This window comes from Thamnophis sirtalis, unplaced genomic scaffold, assembly GCF_051295495.1.
Source record: "Thamnophis sirtalis isolate CommonGarterSnake01/CBP01778 unplaced genomic scaffold, rThaSir2_p1.2 scaffold_2, whole genome shotgun sequence".
Taxonomy (NCBI): Eukaryota; Metazoa; Chordata; class Lepidosauria; order Squamata; family Natricidae; genus Thamnophis; species Thamnophis sirtalis.
Genome location: NW_028261382.1, coordinates 167,850,699 through 167,871,488, shown reverse-complemented (window position 1 = coordinate 167,871,488; position 20,790 = coordinate 167,850,699). Strand labels below are relative to the sequence as shown.

Here is a 20,790-nt window from a genome sequence, read left to right as displayed (position 1 = left end):
TGGGATATTCCGTAAGATGGAGGAGGCATCTTGTAAAAAAAAAGCAAGGCGAAGCAGCCAATGCGGGCTCCCAAGAGAGGCGGCCACTTCTTCCTGCCTTGGCCAAAGAAAGAACAGGAGCCCAGCAGATCAATGGAATCGGTCCCAGCCCCGCTCCCTTCACTGCCCGCTCTTCTCACCCAAGATCTTTGCCGGGCCACAAGGGGCTACCGTGGCCGAGCGAGGCTCCCTTTCTAGGAAAGGAGGGGTGATCGCTCAGCGCTTGTGGCTCAGAGCGGCTCTCCCAAAGAGCATATCAGAAGCTTTGCCGAGAAGGAGCAGCCGGCTGACACCCAGCCTTTCTTTTCCTGGCTCAGAAGGGGATGCCGGGAGCTGTGTTTCCGATGGCGACCCCTATGAAAGGGTCATTCGATCCCCAAAGGGGTTGCAACCCACAGGTTAAGAACTGCTGGAATAATTTTTGCTTAGGGAAATGTATGCGCATTGTCTACACAAAAATGTTCTTAAAATTTTGCTTCATTTAGCATAAACAAGGAATATTTTGTCTAGATGACACACACAAGCACCTTTCATTCTGTATCGTTTACTGTACATGTATTAAAATATCAGTGTACATTTTCCTTAAAAGACATTTATTGAATAAAAAATTTACACTCAGCTTAGTAAAAATGATTGCATGCAAAGAAAGTGATAAAATGATATGTTAATCAATTAACAATATTTTGGAATATAGATCTATGATTCTGTAACTACATATTAATACCTTATTTAAAACCTGCAATCATTTTAATCAATACAGTCATGGAGAAATTAGTTATACTTGATTTCACTTTATGACAACATTTATTTGGCATTTGCTGGAAATTTTAAAACATGATGATCTGATCCCTTAAAGGATTTTTGTGAACAGATACTTCATTCTGGAACTGAATAAAAAATTCATGAACAATTATTTGCAGAATTGAGATTTTAATTTAGTTCATAATATTCAGGAGTTCCTAAGATTAATTGTAAGATACATATTTAAATATGTATTTTCCCAAGGTATAGATTCTGAGAATCCAAAACAAGGATATAGTATTGCAAGAATACTACATTGCTTAAGAGACACCAGATAAATGGTCAATACACCACCTTGGAAAAAGTATTTTAGAAATCAAAATCAAATCTATTTTTTATGAATTAACAATATGGGGTATCACATTAAGTCTTTAGAGTGCAATTAAGAAATTCCTTACAAAAAAAGAAATGTGCTATCTTTTGTATGGTGATTATACTTACTTCCTACTTAATCACAACATGATTCATAAACACTGATACTGGTCATAAATCTAAAACATATTTTTCTTTCTTAACCTGGTTTTAAGCAAAGGAATCTGAAATAAGCTTATATACAAAAGCCTTTAAAAGTACAAAAATAATATCTATTCGTGATTGATCATGCTTTACAACTTTCAGTTGTATACACATGCAAGATAGTAAAACATAACAGTAGTCCTAGTCAGGGCATGTGACTAGCTCCTGATAGAAAATGGGTGTGTATTCAAAATAAATTTAATGCCCAATACTGCAGTATTTAACAGTCTCTGCATGTGTATGTACTAATACAACAGTTTTCATATTGTTCTTTTAAAAAAATCTCTACATTACAAACACTAAAACCTATAATAGCTATATGACTATTTTTACAAAGAAATATCATAATGTACAAAACAAAAGTAGAGGACATGTATTAACATGCAAAATTTAGGAATTATATTAAACTCAATTTTTAAAAAGTTGGTAATTCCCATCAGAACATTAAGCCAATAGTCATCTCCGACCAATATTGTTATACCAAAATAAATTTTACAATTTGCTGGTTTTTGTAAAATATTTAAATCCAGGAGAATAAGTCTGTGGCCTTCATTTTCTTCCCATTAGATCATGAAATGAGCTAAAAAGAAAAGAAAACATTTCATCTTCTATATAAATCCACCTTTCCATGAACACTTTGCTCAGGCTGAAATTTTAACATCTTACTTTAGAAAAAATTCCAAAAAACTCAACAGGATTTTCAATTAATATTAAGATTTTTGCCGTTGATCCTATGCTATACATCTATAGCATAGGATCAAGTGATTAAACAAACATTAAAGCAAAATTACCAAGATGCGTATTAAGCACAGAGTTGAATAAAATTTGGGCCTGAGGAACTGAATTTCAGAGTTTAGTATTCAGTTTTTAAGATTTCTAAAATTTAAATATATTTATTTACCAAACCCATCTTAGCAAAGCAAGACATATATTATAACTGAAATTTAATATATGATATCTCATTGATCAAGTATTTACCTCTTTCACTGTCTTTTTGATGAATTCTTTTCTGTCAGATAAGTCATAACTGGGATAGCTTTTATATACCTGTAATGATCAATTTAAAACAAGTTTAATCAGGTGAAATGGAATGAACCTACTTATGATGGGAGAAAGGAAGGATTCTGTTTTAACAATGATTTCCTTCAGTATTTTCATTATTAAAATTGTTCCCTCAATTATTTGCATTAAGGAAATTATGCAATAAAAATAAAAAGTACTCATGTCCACAACCATTACTACAAAACTGAGGAAAACTAGTAATGACTTGCACTTTATTTCACAGTGAATCCTTTCCAGTTCTCATCTTCATATATGGAAAAGAGAAAACTGAAATAAATGCTTATCCTGAAGTTTTACTACTCTTGCTTGATTTGACAAAGGCATTTAAGAATGGATTAATGTTCCCTATAACTTAAAAGGGCAGGGTTCATACGACCTAGATATTTATCTTTTAAATGCTGTACTGCTGGACTCCTTAGACGTCTCTTGTATAGCTGACTCTGAGACTGTACAAACCAAAGGAGTCCATCAAATAAAAGAAGACAAAAAGGAGTGGGGGGGGGGATGTTAACACACAAAATTGTTGCCAGAAATTGGGCCAATTACTCCATCTACGGTAATCTACCACAGAAGCTAATTGCTGCAGGGACAAAATAAATGAAGATTTGTGTTTATATTGCTTGAGATCTCATTAAAAATATTTATTTATTTTGAATGCTATGTTAAAAAAACCTCTAGTATGTGCTACAGGAGAGCTATGAAAGAGGAAATATACAAATCAATGAAAATGTTAAATTAGGACTGGAAGGCTCATATTCAGAATTCTGTTCCATTATGAGCCTCATTAATGACCTTGGGCTTGTCGGTGTACCTCAGCTCAAAACCATACTAATTTCTATAGAATTCATGTGTTGTTGATGGCAAAGTAGACAACAGAAGTACAGGCCTTTTTATCATGCATGCTGCATTTTATTTTGTACTGTATTTTCTTTTATGCAGGATTGTCTGTAATCTGTAATAAAGTTTGGTTAACTAATTAAATTTCAGCTGTTCATTGGGCTGATTGCAAGCATTAAAGGAGGGGTTTAGGGAGGAAGAGACTTTATATCCTTGCTGCAAAGGCAAAAACTACAGAAATACTGTATATGGATCTTTATTTGCAGCCTTGAAAACTAAATGTACACAGTAAATAGTACACAAAATAAATGGCAAATATATACCTCTTTACAAATTTGTTTCATGGTAACTTCCTCCAAATTTGCATCAGCAAGTAGTTTTTTCACAGTTTCTTTCAAATCTTCATCTGTGGGTGGCTTTTTCAATTTTTTAATTAAAGGCTCATCATCTGAACTATTCTCAGATTCACTTTCTAAATGAAAAATATTTTGTTAAAAAGGCAGATAACTGGTTTTTCCTTCCACCAGTCAAATTTAACTTTGAATAAAATTGTGAATTAGTTTATACTAAAGAAAGCTTTACATACTGGGATTTTTCAAAGAGAAAGATTCAGATAGTAAAAAGGTATCTTTTAGATTAGAGTACCCCAACCGTTCTGGCTTTGCGGACTGGCCGGGGGAAGGGGGGGGAAAGGGGCGAGTGGCGGGCAAGTGCATGGACACAAGCAGCTCCATTTGGCATGCCTGCGTTTTCCCAAAGCTCATGGAAGTGGTGCACACTCTTGCCTGCTACTCAAGGCCCAGTAGTGGGCTGCGGCCTGGAGGTTGGGGACTACTGTTTTAGATTTCTTTTCTCCTGTTTTCATATCCTCCAACTTTACTATTTCTCATCCCAGTCATCTCTGGTTCTTTCCACCCAGTATACACAAGAAAGGATAATCAAGATAATGTTTCTAATATGGCTGATTGCACTAAAAAAAAATTCCTCTTAACTTGACAGAACATAGGAACAAATTCTTTTTGTATAAAATATGAAATTCAAAAGTGCCCTAAGTTTCCATACAATAGTCCAAATCATGTGACTGAAGTTGTTTAATAGAAACTGAGTTTAGTATTTCTAACTGGCCTGCCAGGACATTTCCTTTTTGATCCCAACAGCCAAAGTGAACATTAAAAGCCATGAAATAGTCCAAAATGTTTTGAGATATTAAGGATGCCTGGTTCCTCAAAAAACCCACAGAGTTTGAAATTAGTTTTTTGTCAGATTATAATAACTGAGATTTGATGAGTGGTGAACTTACCTTTTTTGGAAGAGTTCTGACTCTTCTTGGTTGTACTGCTATCTGCTTTCTTGACATAAGCGTTTTTTGAACCCTTTTTGCTTTTTGAAGCTACTTTTTGTTTGGGTTTTTCTTTCTTTGTTGATTTTTTAGGTGGCTATGAAGTAGGTAGAAAGCACAGTAAAATCTATTTCAATATCAGTTTTAAACATACTGAACTAATGCAAATTTAATGCTAAAGAAATAAAATAAAAGTGTAACCCATTTAAACACTGTTATGTATGCTCTACCCGTCCCAAATATCTGTGGCTTGTTAAAAGAGGTGTTTCTTTTTTTTTTCAGTATGCAAAAAGATACATTATAGAACATGTAGACTCATGCCTAGAAATCTGATACACAGATAATTTTAAATTATGACCTTAAAATATCAATATTATAACAATATAAACTGCAGTTTATAACTGCTATTATTCAGCCAATTCTCTTAAGAACCATTTATAACATTAATTGTTCTGACCCTCCCCACTCCGACCTGCAAATCACCCAGACACAGGCTTGGCTGTTTGCCACTCTTTAATCACGGCTTTATCAACTCCTTTGGCTGAAGGCCCAGACACGACTCAGCATGCAAGACTAGTTGAAAATCCAACAGGCACACATACACCACAGACAGAGTATTCCAATACAGTTTCAAACAGTTGTGTCTTGCAAATGACTCCTCCCCACTTCTTTACTTATATACTTTCTTGGGAGGGGCCAAGCCACAACCACCTGAGCTTAATTATCGTCTCTGAGTCTGCCTCCGCAGCTGCTGCTTCCGTTTCTCTGCCCTTCTTTGCCTGGCGTCAGGAACAAACTGCCTTGAGACCTCCCCACTGCTCCATGCCTCAGGCGCCTCCTGGTGGCCAACCAGCCTCTCTGGTCCCTGCTCTGAGTCTGAACCCTGCCCAGGGTCCTCCACATTTTCCCTGGCAGACTCCTATGGTTCCTCGCTATCCAAGTCCATCAGCAGCTCAACCAGATCCTGCTGGGCCACAACAATTAATATAGCTTATAAGCGATAAATTTAAGGAATTTTGGGACTATCTGTAACAATTTGATTCCATGCTGTTGCCATTTAACTTAAATTATTGGTGAGAGTATAATTCTTTAGCACATATTATTTATACTGAAATTCTTACCTCTTCTTCACTTTCTTTATCTTCCTCAGATGATTCATCTTTCCCTTTCTTTTCATCGTCTTCACTGCTAGATTCATCTGTTAGGATTTCAGGACATTTGGTGCGTTTGGCTTTCCGTGCTGTTCCAGAGCTATTACGCTCTTTTTTACCACCTTTGTTAGGAGTTTTCTTGGATTTTGGCAATGGCTATTAAATATTGAAAATGAAGTAATTTATTTAAAAATAATCAAATAACTTTAATGATTGTTCCTATTTTGAAAATTTGTTCAGAAAATAGTTTCATAGGATTATAGGTTTACTTTAAGTGAATCAACATTGTTTTGGCTTTTATAAATTGTTTTGTGCTAATTTTAGCTTTCAATATATATTATATATTTTGTGGACAGCTCATAACTTGTTAGATGTCAAGGTCCTCTTCGGTCACCATGGACAAACGTCATCATGTATTTTGTGTTTTCATTTTTTTTAAATTCTCAACTTATTTTTACTTTTGTGTTAGACTCCTAATTCTTTTCCTATGGAAAGTCATGATATACATTAGATGAGTAAACACATTCGTTTTTAAAAAAGAAATAGAACCGAGTAAGAATTTAATTCCTATTCAGATTAAATATTGAATGTTACATATCTGTGACCTTTTTGATACATTTTTCAGAGCTGCTCTGTTAAGTTGGCAGTAACTCCCAGTCGGTTCTACCGAATTCAGCAATTAATTATTGAAAGTAGAGTTTAAGGATTTCTATTTCCTTGTTGAAGAGGATTGTTTCTTTATAATTTGCATTTAGTCCTCAGTCTCATGGACTCTGGTGATCTGAGATATTTTGTATTATTTATAGAGATTAGGGAAGATTGAAGAGGTAAGGAGAATATGGGTTTATAAAATTTAAATGTTATTACAGAACAAATCTTAACAACTCTTAATGAATTGTGGTTTTGTTGTAATTGGCTATTTCAATTTGCATGTACCATATTTTTCGCACTATAAGACACACTTCCCCCCCCAAAAAAGTGGGTGGAAATGTGTCTTATAGAGCTAATATTGCTGAAGTCCCGCCCACTTGCTGGCCCCCACCCTTTAGCCATTTTCTGCCTCCACATAGCCCATTTTCTGCCTCCACACGTCCCGTTTTCTGCCCGTTTCAGGCGGCAGGAATCGCCACCACTGCCGAATGCAATCGGCGGTGATCCCTGCCTGGAACAGGCCAAAAATGGGACACGCAGCCAAAAATGGGGTGCAGAGGCTGAAAACAGAATGTGCAGAGGCGGCGATAAGCAACGACGATGTGCGGTGGTGATCCCCACAGCCTGGAATAGTTGATTGGCAATATTCCGGGAGGCCGATCCATCCACCAATGAGCTGCTCGTGCTAAATCAGGCTCTGATAACATGCTGAAACTGACCAGGCTGTTTGCTGCAAGGACACTAGCCAGATTAATACTTATGGATGCTTGGAGGCAGAGGTTTTTTTTTCTTGTTTTCCTCCCCAAAAGCTAGGTGCGTCTTATGGTCCGGAGCATCTTATAGTGCAAAAATTACAGTATTTTCCATTTTTAAAAAGGGAAAAATAAAGAGATAACTTAATAGTTTGAAAATAGGGTCCACTAAAATGTTTTAATTCTCAAGGGATGTTAGTGTAACCCTAAGAGCTTCACTTGCCCTCAATATTTAGATGACTTTCCACTCCCCAGAACTACTATAGGTTATCAGTTTGTTGCATTTGCTTTCAGAAAATATGACCTTACAAATATATCTAAAATAAACAGTAATTAAAATGGTTTCAAATCATATACTTGTATTATTAATGGAATCATGAAGACATAATCAACGCATTCAGATAAGCATTTGTAGATGCAGGGCAACTCTTGAAAGTAACAATCTTTAATAACCTTACTGAGGTCAAAAGGGCATTTGACTTGTTGTTGAGAGTTACTTTAGGTAACTTTAATATCAATAATATCTTAAATATCTCACCCGTATAACTGTGTCCTAAGCCATGGCACATAGATATACATGAAATAAGTAAAACATTAGTGTAATTTTATGCTAACAGCTAGGCTCAGGAGGAACAGCTGTAAAAAACGAGGCACAAAATGTTTTTTGTTAATGCTAATGTTTAAATTATGTCCTAAACCCCATTTTAGTTTAGATCAAAACAATGATCTAAGCATAGCTCTCACCTTGCCTGAAGGTTTTGGATGCATTAGGAAATTTAAGATTCTTGCTACCAGTTCACTGTTAACTCCTGATCTTTCCAAATCAAGAACTTCACATATGCTTTTTAGCATTGCATTTCTGTATCTGTTGAGAAACACATTTTTAAAAACGTTTAGTAAAAGTAATTACTAAATATATAATACAAATAGACAATATATTAAATATAGGTAATATAAAAGTGTGAGATTTATATACATACATACATATGTATATAGATTTATATACACATACTCATGCACATTCTCTCTCTCTCTACACACACACCTTGGTAGACCAATGTATTTAAAATGCAGAGGCCTCCAAGTCCTTTCACATTTTAATCAACACTCCTTATCAGTATTACCAACCATCATTTTGCAGATAGACAACTAGATTAATATTTTATGCTTCTTTTTTAGCCTCCACACAACATATCCAAATCACTCACATTAATCAAGTATTCTTAAAATTAATGAAAATTCAAATATTAACAATTATTCTGATTGTTACATTTCCTATACATGAAATAAAATTGCACAAAAAGTTCTCTTAATCATAAATATCAATAGCAACTTGAAAACTATGGAAGACCTTACAGTTAATGCAAATAAATAGAGAAAACATTACAATTTGACAGTAGAGGACCATATATTTCCTTCAAAAGAAAAGTTGGTCTTTCATCAAATCCTTATATACAAATATGATTATGCTAAATTACAAAGCTAAAATTTCCAAACCTAGTACAAAAGGAACTAATATGTTCTCTTTAGACTAGATTGCATTTTAATGTACAGATGTAAAAACCTTCAGTATTTTATTCAATAAATTAAATTGAAAGTTATGCTGCTATAAACATATCAGCAACAATGTAATATTTTAATATAATTTAAGATAATGATTATATTTTAGTTGTTTAATTTTTAAAACGTGCTCTGTTAGAGTATGTCAAATTATATTCACAGATACGATTTGAAATACTTGTACAGTGAAGTTACTAATTGAATTTTGTCCTGGGAATACACATTTAGGCTCCAAATATTTTGAACATTAATTATACTGATTGAATATGTTAAAGCCTCACTTTTTCAGCATTTCTTCCTTTTTCTTGTATTGATCACTTCCTTTTTCAAATGGAAAGCCACTGAACTGTCCTACATTTTTTTTCAGTGAAGTAACCTAAAAAAGAATACAATTGATCAGTATAAAACAATGTTATTTATTTCATCTAATTGTCAAAATATCAAAGTACAAATGTGTAGCCTTAAAATCAGACAGCAAACTGTCATGTCAACTTTGACTAAATTCTAAATATATAACAATCGAACTACAGAGAGGTCCTTGATAAATGATCATAATAGAGGCTGCCCATCCATAACAAGACAAGAGGGGCTAAATCTGGCTGCACAAGATCAAGCCTAAGAACAAATGCACACAGTGACAGAACTGAAAAGAGAGCAACAGATATAAATGCTGCCTCTGCAAAGAAGCTGAAGAAACAACTGAGCCACCTAGTTAGCTGTTGCAAAAAATGACATGACCAAGTAGCAACAAATACATTGGAAGATCTCCAAGAAAATACCATTTGCAAGCAGGAATTGTTAGGACCATAAAAGAAACAATGTAATAGAAAATGAAAAAGTTAAAAGAAGTTAAATTGCTTTGGCAGACAAGCATCTGCCACATAACCATTGTGGATAAGAAAGATGAAAATGTCTGGATAGTGCACATGGCAGTGCCTGGAGACAGGAAAATAGAAGAGAAAGAACTGGAGAAAATAACAAATAGAAACATATGCAAATAGAAATAGCATGACTGTGGCAAAAGAAAGCAAATACAGTATGAGTAGTAAAAGACACTTTAGGGGCAGTACCAAAAAATCTGGAATACCATTTGAACAAAAGAGGATCAGCTTTGACAAAATCACCACCAGCCAATTGCAAAAGGCAGCCTTACTCAGAACAGCTTACATTTTGCCACAATACCTTTTACATTTAATATCATCAAACAACATCTGCCTATCCTTGGGAAGGACTCGATAGGTGGACAAAAATGCCAAATCCAGTCTAAACATCTGGCTGCGTGATGAACCATAATAATAAAAAATATTTGGGATCTGTAACAAAAATTGAACTGTACTTTGACCCAGCACCAGCAGATCCCATATTTATCAAAATTACATTTAATAACAGAAAAATATTTTATAAATAGAAAAATATTTATCTGAAAGCCTAGAGACAAGGATTCAACCTGTAGCCAATTTTGCATTGCCAATAGGTATGAACACTTACTTCTCTTGAACAGCAATTTTCGTCGCAATCACTATTTGTTTTGGAAATGAAAGGAAACTGGGAGCAAATACAGGTAGTCCTTGTCTTATGACCATAGTGGAGCCCACAATTTTGGTCATAAGTTGTTGCAATTGTAGGTTGAAGCACATATAACTGTCATCATGACCATGTTTACAATGATTGTAAAGCTTGTAACTGCAGTCATTAAGTGAATTGGGTGGTCATTAAGAGAATCCAACACATCCAATGGGATTTTTTTTTGCCATTTTCTACTGGAAAATATTGCAAATCACAGCCACACAACTGGGCAACTCTGCACATCCATTTGTGTATGTGAGCCAGTTGCCAAGCACCCAATATGTGATCATGCAAACATGGGGTTGTAGGTGCAGCAGTTTAAACATTGAGAATGGGTCATAACATAAGTAGCTTTTTTGAAATCCATCATAACTTTGAATGGTTGTTGAGTGACCCATTGTAAGTCAAGGACTAAAGATAAACCATGTAATTCTAAGAGGCATAAATAAAATATGTGCCTCGCGTGAAAGAGGCTCAACTGATATTTACCAGGACCAGGGCCTTTATGAGGAATGTACTTGTATAGCTTTTGCTTCTACTTTTATAGCTTAAGCATTTCCCCTGTAGAAGACTTGTTTTCAATCTGCTTTTAAGAATGACATGTTTTTAGGAGCCATTTTCTGATAATTTTAACTATTTATGGTTTTGTTATTTTGTTTGCATTATGTATTATATTTTTAATTTTGGATGTGATTGGAATTTACTGGATTATATTCTAAATTACTGTAGGCCTCCATTGATGGTAATATGCAGCATATAAATGTGCTCAATCTAGGAAATGGTGGGATTTCATAGAATCATTATATATCAACTTAAAACAGTATGAATGAAAAGCATGTTATCATATTTCTTACTGTGCCAGGCCTGTTGTAAAGAAGTTTGTGCAAATTTCGAAGTTCATCAGTTTTCTTCTTACTTAAAAAGTACTGTATTCTTTCAATTTCACAAAGTTTTTGACCCTTTCCTGAAAAGGCAAATATTATGTTATAAACAAAGTTACTTAATTATTTTAGCCAATCTGTTATTTGCTTTAACCAAAGCCCATCCCCACATTTATTGCAATACTGTTTCAAAATAAACATTAAATGTCCCAAATCCCTAAACATAGGATAGTTTAGAAAATTACAAATGTGATCTTTCATATTATATACACAAAGGTTTTCTCTTCAATTAAAGAAAGAAAAATGTAATATGCAAAACAAATAGCTTGCCTGGTGTAATTGTAAAAGGTTCCTTCTGTAATGATGACACCTGCATTGTCAATCTTTCTACTTTCTTCTTCTCTCGCTTTCCTTCAACAATGAGGCTCTTTTCTGAAAGACAATTGATAGTTTCATGCAGTCAGGAAAGTGGTTGAAATTACTGCACAGAATAAACAAAAAATAATATAATATGTAGGCTAAGTAAGAGTATATGTGTCACTTGAAAAAGCATTCTAACCTAAAATACTGGCAAATTAGAGGCAGATGTAGTCAGATGCTCAAATAATTTAACAATTTATCCACAAATGGAACCGAATGGAATAGAATAGAATAGGTTTATTTGATAAACTATAATTACACACACAGAAGGAATTTGTCTCTAGTTCAGAAGCTCTAAGTGTACATGCAAAGCAACAGAATCCAGCTGCACCACATGGCCAGTTGTTCAACCCCCATCTATATATGCAGATTCATCACAGTCTCGAATGAGGCCAATGACCCTTGTATCATCTGCAAACTTCAATACTTTAACAGAGGATCCCTAGAGATGCAGTCATTGCTATAGAAAGAGAAGAGCAATGGAGAGAGCACATAGCCCTGAGCTGTTATATGCCCTGGTACTAGATGTAATTTTCCCTACCTTCTCCTGTTGCTTCTTATTTATCAAAAAGCTAATAATCCATTTACAAGTATGGACAAGCAAGTGAGCTGAATCAGTTTAGAAGAAAACTTTTCTGGAATGATGGTATTGAATACCAAGCTGAAGTCTACAAAAAGGACCTGTGCACAGTCTCTGAAGATTCTAGGTGTTGCAAGAGGTAGTGCAATTACATATTGACAGCATGATCTGTCATTCTATTTGCTATAGGCAAACTGCAAGGGGTCTAACAGTGGATCCGTGATGACTTTCAAGTGGGCTAGCAGTAATCTCTCAAATGTCTTCATAACTACAGATGTAGAAAAACTAGCCTAAAGTCATTCAGCTCCCTGATGTAGGATTTCTTAGGAAATGGGATAATGGTAGAGAGTTTGAAGAAAGAAAGGACATAACACCTCTCCAGTGATTTATTAAAGATCAGGGTGAAGATGGGGGCCAATTATTCAGCACAAGCTTTCAAACAAGAAATTACTATTTGAGTAGGTTGCTTTTCTGATCTTTTGTCTAGGAACACATCTTTTTCTAAGGTCATCAGAGGTAGCCAGAGGGATAGAGATAGGTGTAGAAAATGTGGGTACTATTGGTATGTATGAGGTGGGGAAGGTAGCAGTAGATGACAGTGATCTCCTCTCAGACTTACACTAGAACACATCCAGTTGATGATTCAGTAGGTTTTTATGTATTATCTATCAAGCACTTCCAATACACATAGAAATTTAAGGATCATGAAAGTATAGCATAATTTATGATGTTATGTTAACCAAGTAACAGGTCTTCTGGTTGTCTGTTTGCATCCTACACCATAGAATGAATCTAGTGAGTATGATGAATCTCCTGTCAACCATAGGATTATGCAATAAATAAATGAAAATCAACATATTTTCCTGCATGACTCAACATTGGGATTATACATGCAGAAAATAATTATTATAGTTTAACATCAAATGCTGATTTCTGTATGTTCTGATACTTTAAAACATCAAAGCATAGATTAAAAATACTGTCTCTTATAACAAAGTTTGGAACTAAAAGTATAACTTAAAATAAGAAACTTAAAAAGTTAAACTGGGGATGCTAGTAGAAATATTGATAAGCTTTTAAAAATAATGTTATTATATTTGCATAACTAACAAAATTTCCAGGCATTAGAAGTGAATAAATTTAATTTTGAACAATTCTATAAGAGTAAAACTCTCTACTTTGTTTTGATACTTCTAATTTTTTTTTTATACCTCAAATATATTTATACTTTCTTCACTGTTGTCTGCAAATTAGGAAGTACATTGTTTGGTTTTTGGGAACCAAAGGATTTTGTAGATAGATGCAATGTCAACAGATGAATCTTTAATCACAAATTGACTAGCAGGTATTTAATGAATACTGAACACCAATGTGAATTACTATACATTCAAAAGCTTTTTTTAGTTAGAAGACAATGAACAACTAGCAACAAAATATTTCTCAATACATTGTTTATAGTCATGTTTCATTTCTCTTAAGCATGATGAGTGAATATAATTAATAAAAATGTTTTGAATTAAATGACTGGAAATGAAAATATTACCTCCCAATATGTCATCAAATATTGCTTGACATTCAACTAAGCATTTACATAAATAGTTCAAATAAAATACTAAACTTATTAGAGACGTAATACAAAGCTCAAATGTTCTGGTGCCATGATCTGCTAAATTAAATGCATTTGTGTGACAAGTCCTTTCCATAAACAGAACTATCATAACAAAGTGACATGGTTTATATGCCTGGACAAGGCCAGACAATGGGAGCATTGTCAAAATGTAGACTGACAATCTTATTCAGGGAGAGTGAGTTGTATAAATTCATTTATTATTTAAAGGTAGTTGACTTACAACCATTCATTTAGTGACTGTTCGAAAGCCAGTAAAAAAAACAAGACTTATGACCAGTTCTCACATGATCATTGCAGCATTCCTGTGGTTATACGACAAAAATTAGACTGGCATACATTTCTGTTGGTTGAACTGTCCTAGGGTCATGTGATCACCATATGTGACCTTCCCAAGCCAGATTCGTTGTGACCATATGATTCACTTAACAACTGCAGTGATTCACATAACAAATGCGGCAAAAAAGGTAATAAAATAGGGCATGACCACTTAACGGAAAAATTGGGCTCAACTGTGGTTGAAAGTCAAGGACTACCTGTAGTATTGGGCAGTCAATACCGGCTGCTTCTTTTGCCTATTTCAGGGGGAATCTTTTTGTTGCCTAATCCCAGAAGGCCCTTTGGAGGAGTCTAAGTCAGCAGGACAACCTCCTTCGCTAGCTTAGAAGTCAGCCCACACAGGCAAGCAAAATTAAGATAGCAATCGGATCCAGGCCTCGCACTTGACCTGAGACATGATTTGATGAATCTTGCACAGATGGATTGGCGCTGACATTACAGAATTCTCCTCAGCACATTTCTTCCCAGATAGCCTGTCTCCATTCCTGGGCTGTATAAGCTTTGGGCATGCCAGTACCTGTTGCAGTAGGATAGTAACTTAGCAACAGGAAAGACCTGTGGAAAACACTGTAGATTTTTTTTTCTTGGTCCTATGGCAGATCTGCAGGCATCAACAGTGAAATGAGGCTGGAGCTTGTACCAGGAATGTATCTTTGCTTCTCTTATGTAAGCAGAAATGATATTCTGTTCTCTTTCCCCATTGAAAAGTGCATTCCCTTTCAGGCAAATCTGGTGAGGTTCACTGAGACTTACTGTTACTGTTTCTCTTTTCTATCCCCTGTCTGAAAGTAGCAGTTGCTCGTGCAAGCTTGGCTTGTAAATGAACAGCTTTATTTATCAATGCCAAACCATACTTCCACTCAGTTAGGACAAAGTGACAGTCAGTTTCTCCAAAGAATGAGCATGATCCTTCACCTTTTAAACATGACTACTGAGGGTCACATCTCACAATTTGAAGTTTTCATCTTAATATATACCGTATTTATCGGCGTATAACACGCACCGGCGTATAACACGCATCCCCCATTTTAACACAAAAATTTGAGTAAAAATTTTTTTCATTAAAAATAAATGACTTGGAAGCTCGGAACTTAATGTTGGATTAAAATTTATAACATTAGAACATGAATTATAACATTAACTCCTCTTAAAAGGCAAATATGAAATGAAAAAACACCTCTTTGAGCAAAAAGTTATTTCCATTTTCTTCCTTATATAATATTTTCTGTTTCAACATAAAGTGCCTTCCTTCCTTCCCTCCCTCCCATCCCTTTCTTTATGTTTTCTTCATGCTTTCTTTTCTTTTTCCTCTGCTCTTTTTAAATCCCCCCCCCTTCTCCTTCTCTACATTTAGGTTGGATTAGTTTGTACAACGGTCATCAAACTTCTGAAGTAAAAATAAATAAATAAATCATATTTAAGAAGAAGAAGAAAAAGGAAGACGTTTTTAGTTAAGTCAAACGTTTTAATAAAAGTTTCATCTTTTAAGATTTGTCCAACACATCCAATTGTAACCTTAACAGTAAAGAATATCACCCCAGCTGCTAAAGGTTCAACCAGTCTGAGAACCATTGAAAAGACAACAGTGCAAAATCCAAAAGACACAACTTCCTCACCGCCATTGCTTTGGTACCAAATCTTTGAGGAAGGGGCTCCAGAAAGAAGGAGGAGGAGGAGGGAACCAAAGAGAGCTTTTACCGAGTCTGCGCCCCACAGCCAGGACCGTCCTTGCGCCCCTCAAGCCGCGTTTCTTCCCCGCAAAGCCCTTCGGGCAACCCGAGAGTTCCGCTTGACGCCAGAAGGGCTTTGCAGGAAGAAACGCCGCGTTTCTTCCTGCAAAGCCCTTCTGGCGTCAAGCGGAACTCTCGGGTTGCCCGAAGGGCTTTGCAGGAAGAAACGCGGCTGGAGGCGCCAGGACGGTCCTGGCTGTGGGGCGCAGACTCGGTAAAAGCTCTCTTTGGTTCCCTCCTCCTCCCCCTCCTTCCACAGTCTGTGTGACGCTGCCGCCAGGCTGAGAGCTGCCGCTGAAACAAGTTTGGGGAGGTCCTTTGCAGCCAGCCAGTTCTAGCTGCCTGCAAAGGACTTCCCCACGTTTGCTTTGAAAGAAACCTCTGCGCGGGAGTTAGAAACCTCTGCGCGGGGGTTTCTTGCCATGTGCGCAGCCGCGCGGCCGCGCACCTTAGAGGGAACAGTGGACCCGGCGTATAACACGCAGTATCGGCGTATAACACGCAGGCAGGGTTTAAGCTTGCAATTTTAGTTTTAAAACTGCGTGTTATACGCCGATAAATACGGTAATGAACAGAAAATAAATGAAAAAAAATCTTCAATGTTCTCTACAATCTACAATAAACTCCATTCTGGAGAGTTTCCACTTGAAAGTGACAAGGAGCCAAAGGAGGATGGGATCTGAAAATAGCTTGCTGTCTATTTGAATCTCTGTTCAGAATAATTTCTACTCACCTTTTTCCTCTTCCTCTTCTTCTTCCTCTTCATCATCCTCACTATTTTCAACTTTGTTTTCAGTTCGTGGTTCTCTTTTTTCTTTTTGTTCAGTAGAAAGTAAATCATCTTTTTCAGAAACAGAAGACATAGCTGCTTTCTTTCTGCATAGACGATATAGGGGAAAATATCCACTTAGTATGAAGCATTTTATTATTACTACTAGTAGTACTGAGACTTTGCACCTTTTGGCACAAAGGTTCATACAATGTGCATAGTCATAATTGGTTTATTTTTGGCTTAGAATTATATGTGAGCCTACTCATTACCATTTAATGTTATATACTCATTAGGTCACTTATATTTGTTCAACAAACAATGATTAAAAAGTCCTGCTCTACCATTATATAAAGTCAGTTACTGCCTTTCAAATTTTCTTACCTCATAAGAAGTAGTTTTTCTTAAGAATAGATATGTATTAAATACAGCCCCAAATCTCATGTAAATATTTTGCTATAAATTCAACATTATCTGGTAGGTAAATCATATAGCTAATAAACATGCAGATAAAGACAAACTACTGGTAAATAAAACAGATGGATAATCTATTGAATAGTTTTATGACCACATCAAAGGTAAAATACAAGGTGTATTTCAGGATAAACTAGGTAAAATAAAATATAATACATTGTTATATATTAAATTTGTTTGTTCCCCTTCTCACCACAAGTATGCTAAAATAAAGAACCAATTATCTTCTATTATTGGTAATGGAAAAAACTGGAAACAAATTCCTTGTGTGTCCAATCACTTGGCCAATAAAGAAAATTGAATTGAATCGAAATACATTGGTTCTGCATGATACCCTGACTTATTCAATATAATTCTGAGCTGAACTGCCTTGTCTGTAAACTTAGCAGTTCTGCTAACAATGTATATGTTAGAGCCTAAGAGGAAATAGGGCCATGTGAGATTCAAGTCCCAGTGGGCAATCCTTTCACATATGGATTTAAAATATTGAAGCCTAAAAGGGACATGCAATTCACAAACAAACAAAATATGAACAATATCTTTAATGGCTAGGGCACTGCAAGCATATATCCTGTCATATAGGAAGATGGAAGCACCCAAATATGTCATGGAATCCAAAAACTTAAGCTGTTCTGCAAATTAAGTAAAATAAATTCCACATTAAACACACTAAAGAACAGAAAAATGCATTCAAAATAATGCTTTCCATAATTTTTAGCATACAATTTCACATTATTATATCCTGATTCTAAAGATTTCCAGTTACTGTACTTAAATAGAATTGGACAATATGACTCCCACATATGAAAGGAAATTAATCAAAATGACGTAGAAAACTATTACTAAACCAATTATTTATTTACTTCCAGAAAAATAAGTTAGGAAATTTTTGCTTTATAAAGCAAGTCAAAAGTGTTTGTACTGTAACTTTGTGAATACTTCTGAACTAGATAGACTTTGGTCTCACTATAAAAAATGGCAATGTATTCAATACATATTTAAGTAGGTATTTGGTATATATCTGCTTGGTAAATTTCGTATAGGGACAGACAGAATTCCAAATAAATATTTATACTGAAATTAGTCAATTCTTGGCTTTATTAATATACTAATATGTATAGAATCAATACCAAAAAATTTCAGAGGTATAGATATAGCAACCAAGATAGACTTAAAAACCCTTCATTTTGACCAAGTCACTATTATACATAAGAACATAATAAATATCAATTTAGACCATGATCACTTGGATACATATGGACACCATGCAAAAATTGATAGTCAAGAGGGATACTGTTTTGCCATGATGAGAGCCTTATGTTCCTTGAATGCATTTATCCCCTTTTAAAATTGTCTAAATTAATGAAGCTTTGCATTAAGTAATGTAGTTTATTTACAATATTCAGAACTTTTGAGAAGTGAAATATAAGTTTAAAAACTGCATCAGCCATAAAATTCAATGGTTACTTTGGATAAGGCAGTACTATTCAAACTACTAGCTCTGAAAACCAAGCTGCTTGAATAAGGACACAGGAGAATTCTGTATAATGCTAATAATAAACACCAATACGACATTCTGTGTCTGATTTTCACACTTACATGTTTTCTTCACTGAAGTAGGCAATTCTAGCTATCTCTGCAATAAACAGACTATTTTAAGAGGCCACTTCATGCTGTTAGTGGAGTGAGTGTGCAACAGATGAATTTGTACAACATGCCTACCAACTGGATCATGTAATGGAAATAACCAATCATCTGGTCTTGCGTTAAACTCCATTCCATACCATAAACTAACTATACCGGTACATTTCTCACAGCATTTCAGTAAAATACAGTTGGTCATTTTCTGATGCAGTATTGATGTTTGCAGATTGTCAGCTCATAGAAACAAAATATCTTTTTCGAATAACACCAAAAAGGAAAGTTTCTGAGTTGCACAGTACTTTTCAGCTTCAATTTTTTAACTTTTAGCAGCTATTTTGAAACAAATTCTCCAGTAGCTAATACTTGGAGATAGTAGCACATTGGTGTGATAGGCTGCCCATAAATGATTGTTGTTGTTGTTGTTGTTGTAGCAATAATAATTTTATTATTACTACTTGGAACATCGCACATCTTAAGAAGGAACTTGGTTGATACCTAGGAGAATGGCAGCAATCCTATCAACCATTAGCACCAGTCAATGGTATTTGTGATGCATTTCTGAAAGTACAATTGACTGAGTTTCACGTTTAATGAATAATAATAATAATAATAATAATAATATCATCAACAACAATAATGTTCAAAAAAAATCAAGGCTCTACAAATGGGAAATCAAAACACCCCCATCTTCCCCTCAGAATTACAAACCCCAGTAACTTGGGAAAGTCGGTTGGATGACTTTTGACCAGTCGCTTTTTTTCAGCCCAACCTACCTCGAGGGGGTTGTTTGTTATGGGGAAAATTGGAGGTTAGGAGTATTAAGTCTGCTCGCCTGAGTTTTAAAGGAGGAGATTGCAGGCAAGGAATTACAGGGACGTGAAGCAGAGGAAGAGCACCGAGGCTAAGGAATTACACGAAAGGAGGAGGAGAATAATAATAATATAATATCGCGGCCGAGAAATTACACGGCGTCCCCAAGAGGCGAACTGATCAGTTAGGCGCCTTCCTCTTCTACCGTGATTTATCCCATTTTACTACCGCTGCTTGCTTAAAGAGCATAGGCTCCTGCAGCCTCAGAGGGCAGAGCACCCAGCCTCGGGCAGCTGCTGAGGACTGTGACAGGCAGCAGAATTCCGGCGGGAAAAACAGTTGGAGCCGCGGAAAAAGTCAGGCCTCGCGCTGACCGGAATTTAGTCCACTCTGAGGGGAGAAGGGAAGAAAGGCGCTGAGGGACTGTTCCCCTTCCCTGACGGTTCTATGGAGCGTCGTGGTAGGCCGTCCCCCCTCCCCCAGCCGGGTTTCGAACACTAACACACCCGCCGGGCCTGTCACAAACATCTTCTTTTCGGCCGTTATCCCAACAACACCGCAACACCCACCTCGGATACTTCGGGGCGCTTCTAAGAAAACGGGCCCAGCAGCGACGGAGGCGGCCCCCGGACGGGCGACAAAACAAAACTTGCTTCAGGAGGGCACGTTTAAAAGAAGAGGGGGTGATATTGACGTTACTGGCTTTCCTCACAAGAAAATCAACAACGTTTCAAAATGGCGGGTTGTCAAAGGGGAAGAAGGAAGCGGGAAAGGGCCGGCCAATAGCTGCTCAAGGCGTAGTCCCCAAGAGGCGGGGTTAGAAAGTGATGGGCAGGAGAGCAAGTCAAAGAGATGAATTTTCGAGGAAAGTCGACGGAGCATGCGCTAAGCCGGAAGGCTGTCTGAAGCGGGTGAGGAGCTTCGCCAGGCGGCCTACAGTTCCCCGCGCGTTTTTTTTTTTTGCTTCTTAATTGTGAAGTGGAAGTTGCATTCCCTTCCAAATCCAGAGAATGGAGGAAGGCAGGGTATCGTTTCTCAGGGCTTAGCTTTTTTCCCCCCCCCTCCCCCTTTAAAACTTCGTGGGGAAGTACGTGATTTATTTACCCGGAATAAGTAGAGGAGGAAAAGCTTGGGAAACGAAACTTATCCCAAAGAAGCGGATAAGTGAATTCTTGGTTTGGTCTATGCTTAAATGAGTTGCACAAAGCAAAGATTAATTGGGTGTGTCTAGTCCAGTGGTCT

The 20,790-nt window shown here is 36.2% G+C and overlaps 1 protein-coding gene across 2 annotated transcripts; it reads right to left on the bottom strand.

Moving 5' to 3' along the window:
- Positions 1-563: 563 nt before the first annotated feature.
- On the bottom strand, positions 564-20,330 carry DEK (DEK proto-oncogene). 2 transcript variants are annotated; one of them, XM_087707397.1, is made up of 11 exons: positions 20,118-20,330; positions 16,585-16,727; positions 11,486-11,587; positions 11,129-11,238; positions 8,990-9,084; positions 7,893-8,013; positions 5,716-5,901; positions 4,556-4,691; positions 3,579-3,727; positions 2,335-2,403; positions 564-1,936 (listed from the first exon to the last, which is right to left on the bottom strand). In XM_087707397.1, exons 2-11 carry the CDS (start codon positions 16,712-16,714, stop codon positions 1,925-1,927), a joined length of 1,110 nt encoding a protein of 369 aa, XP_087563523.1. In that variant the 5' UTR covers positions 16,715-16,727; positions 20,118-20,330; the 3' UTR covers positions 564-1,924. The 2 variants fall into 2 exon arrangements, with proteins under 2 accessions (XP_087563523.1, XP_087563524.1); XM_087707398.1 differs by lacking the exon at positions 564-1,936 and having other exon boundaries at positions 2,308-2,403.
- Positions 20,331-20,790: the final 460 nt, after the last annotated feature.

Excerpts from the sequence above, each read along its gene's own strand:
- DEK (XM_087707397.1), bottom strand. The coding sequence starts at position 16,714 with ATGTCTTCTGTTTCTGAAAAAGATGATTTACTTTCTACTGAACAAAAA. Across the intron at positions 11,588-16,584 it reads AGAAGAGGAAGAGGAAAAAG|AAAAGAGCCTCATTGTTGAA; the intron begins GTGAGTAGAAAT and ends ATTGTCTTTCAG. Across the intron at positions 8,014-8,989 it reads AAGGAAGAAATGCTGAAAAA|ATACAGAAATGCAATGCTAA; the intron begins GTGAGGCTTTAA and ends GTTTCTCAACAG.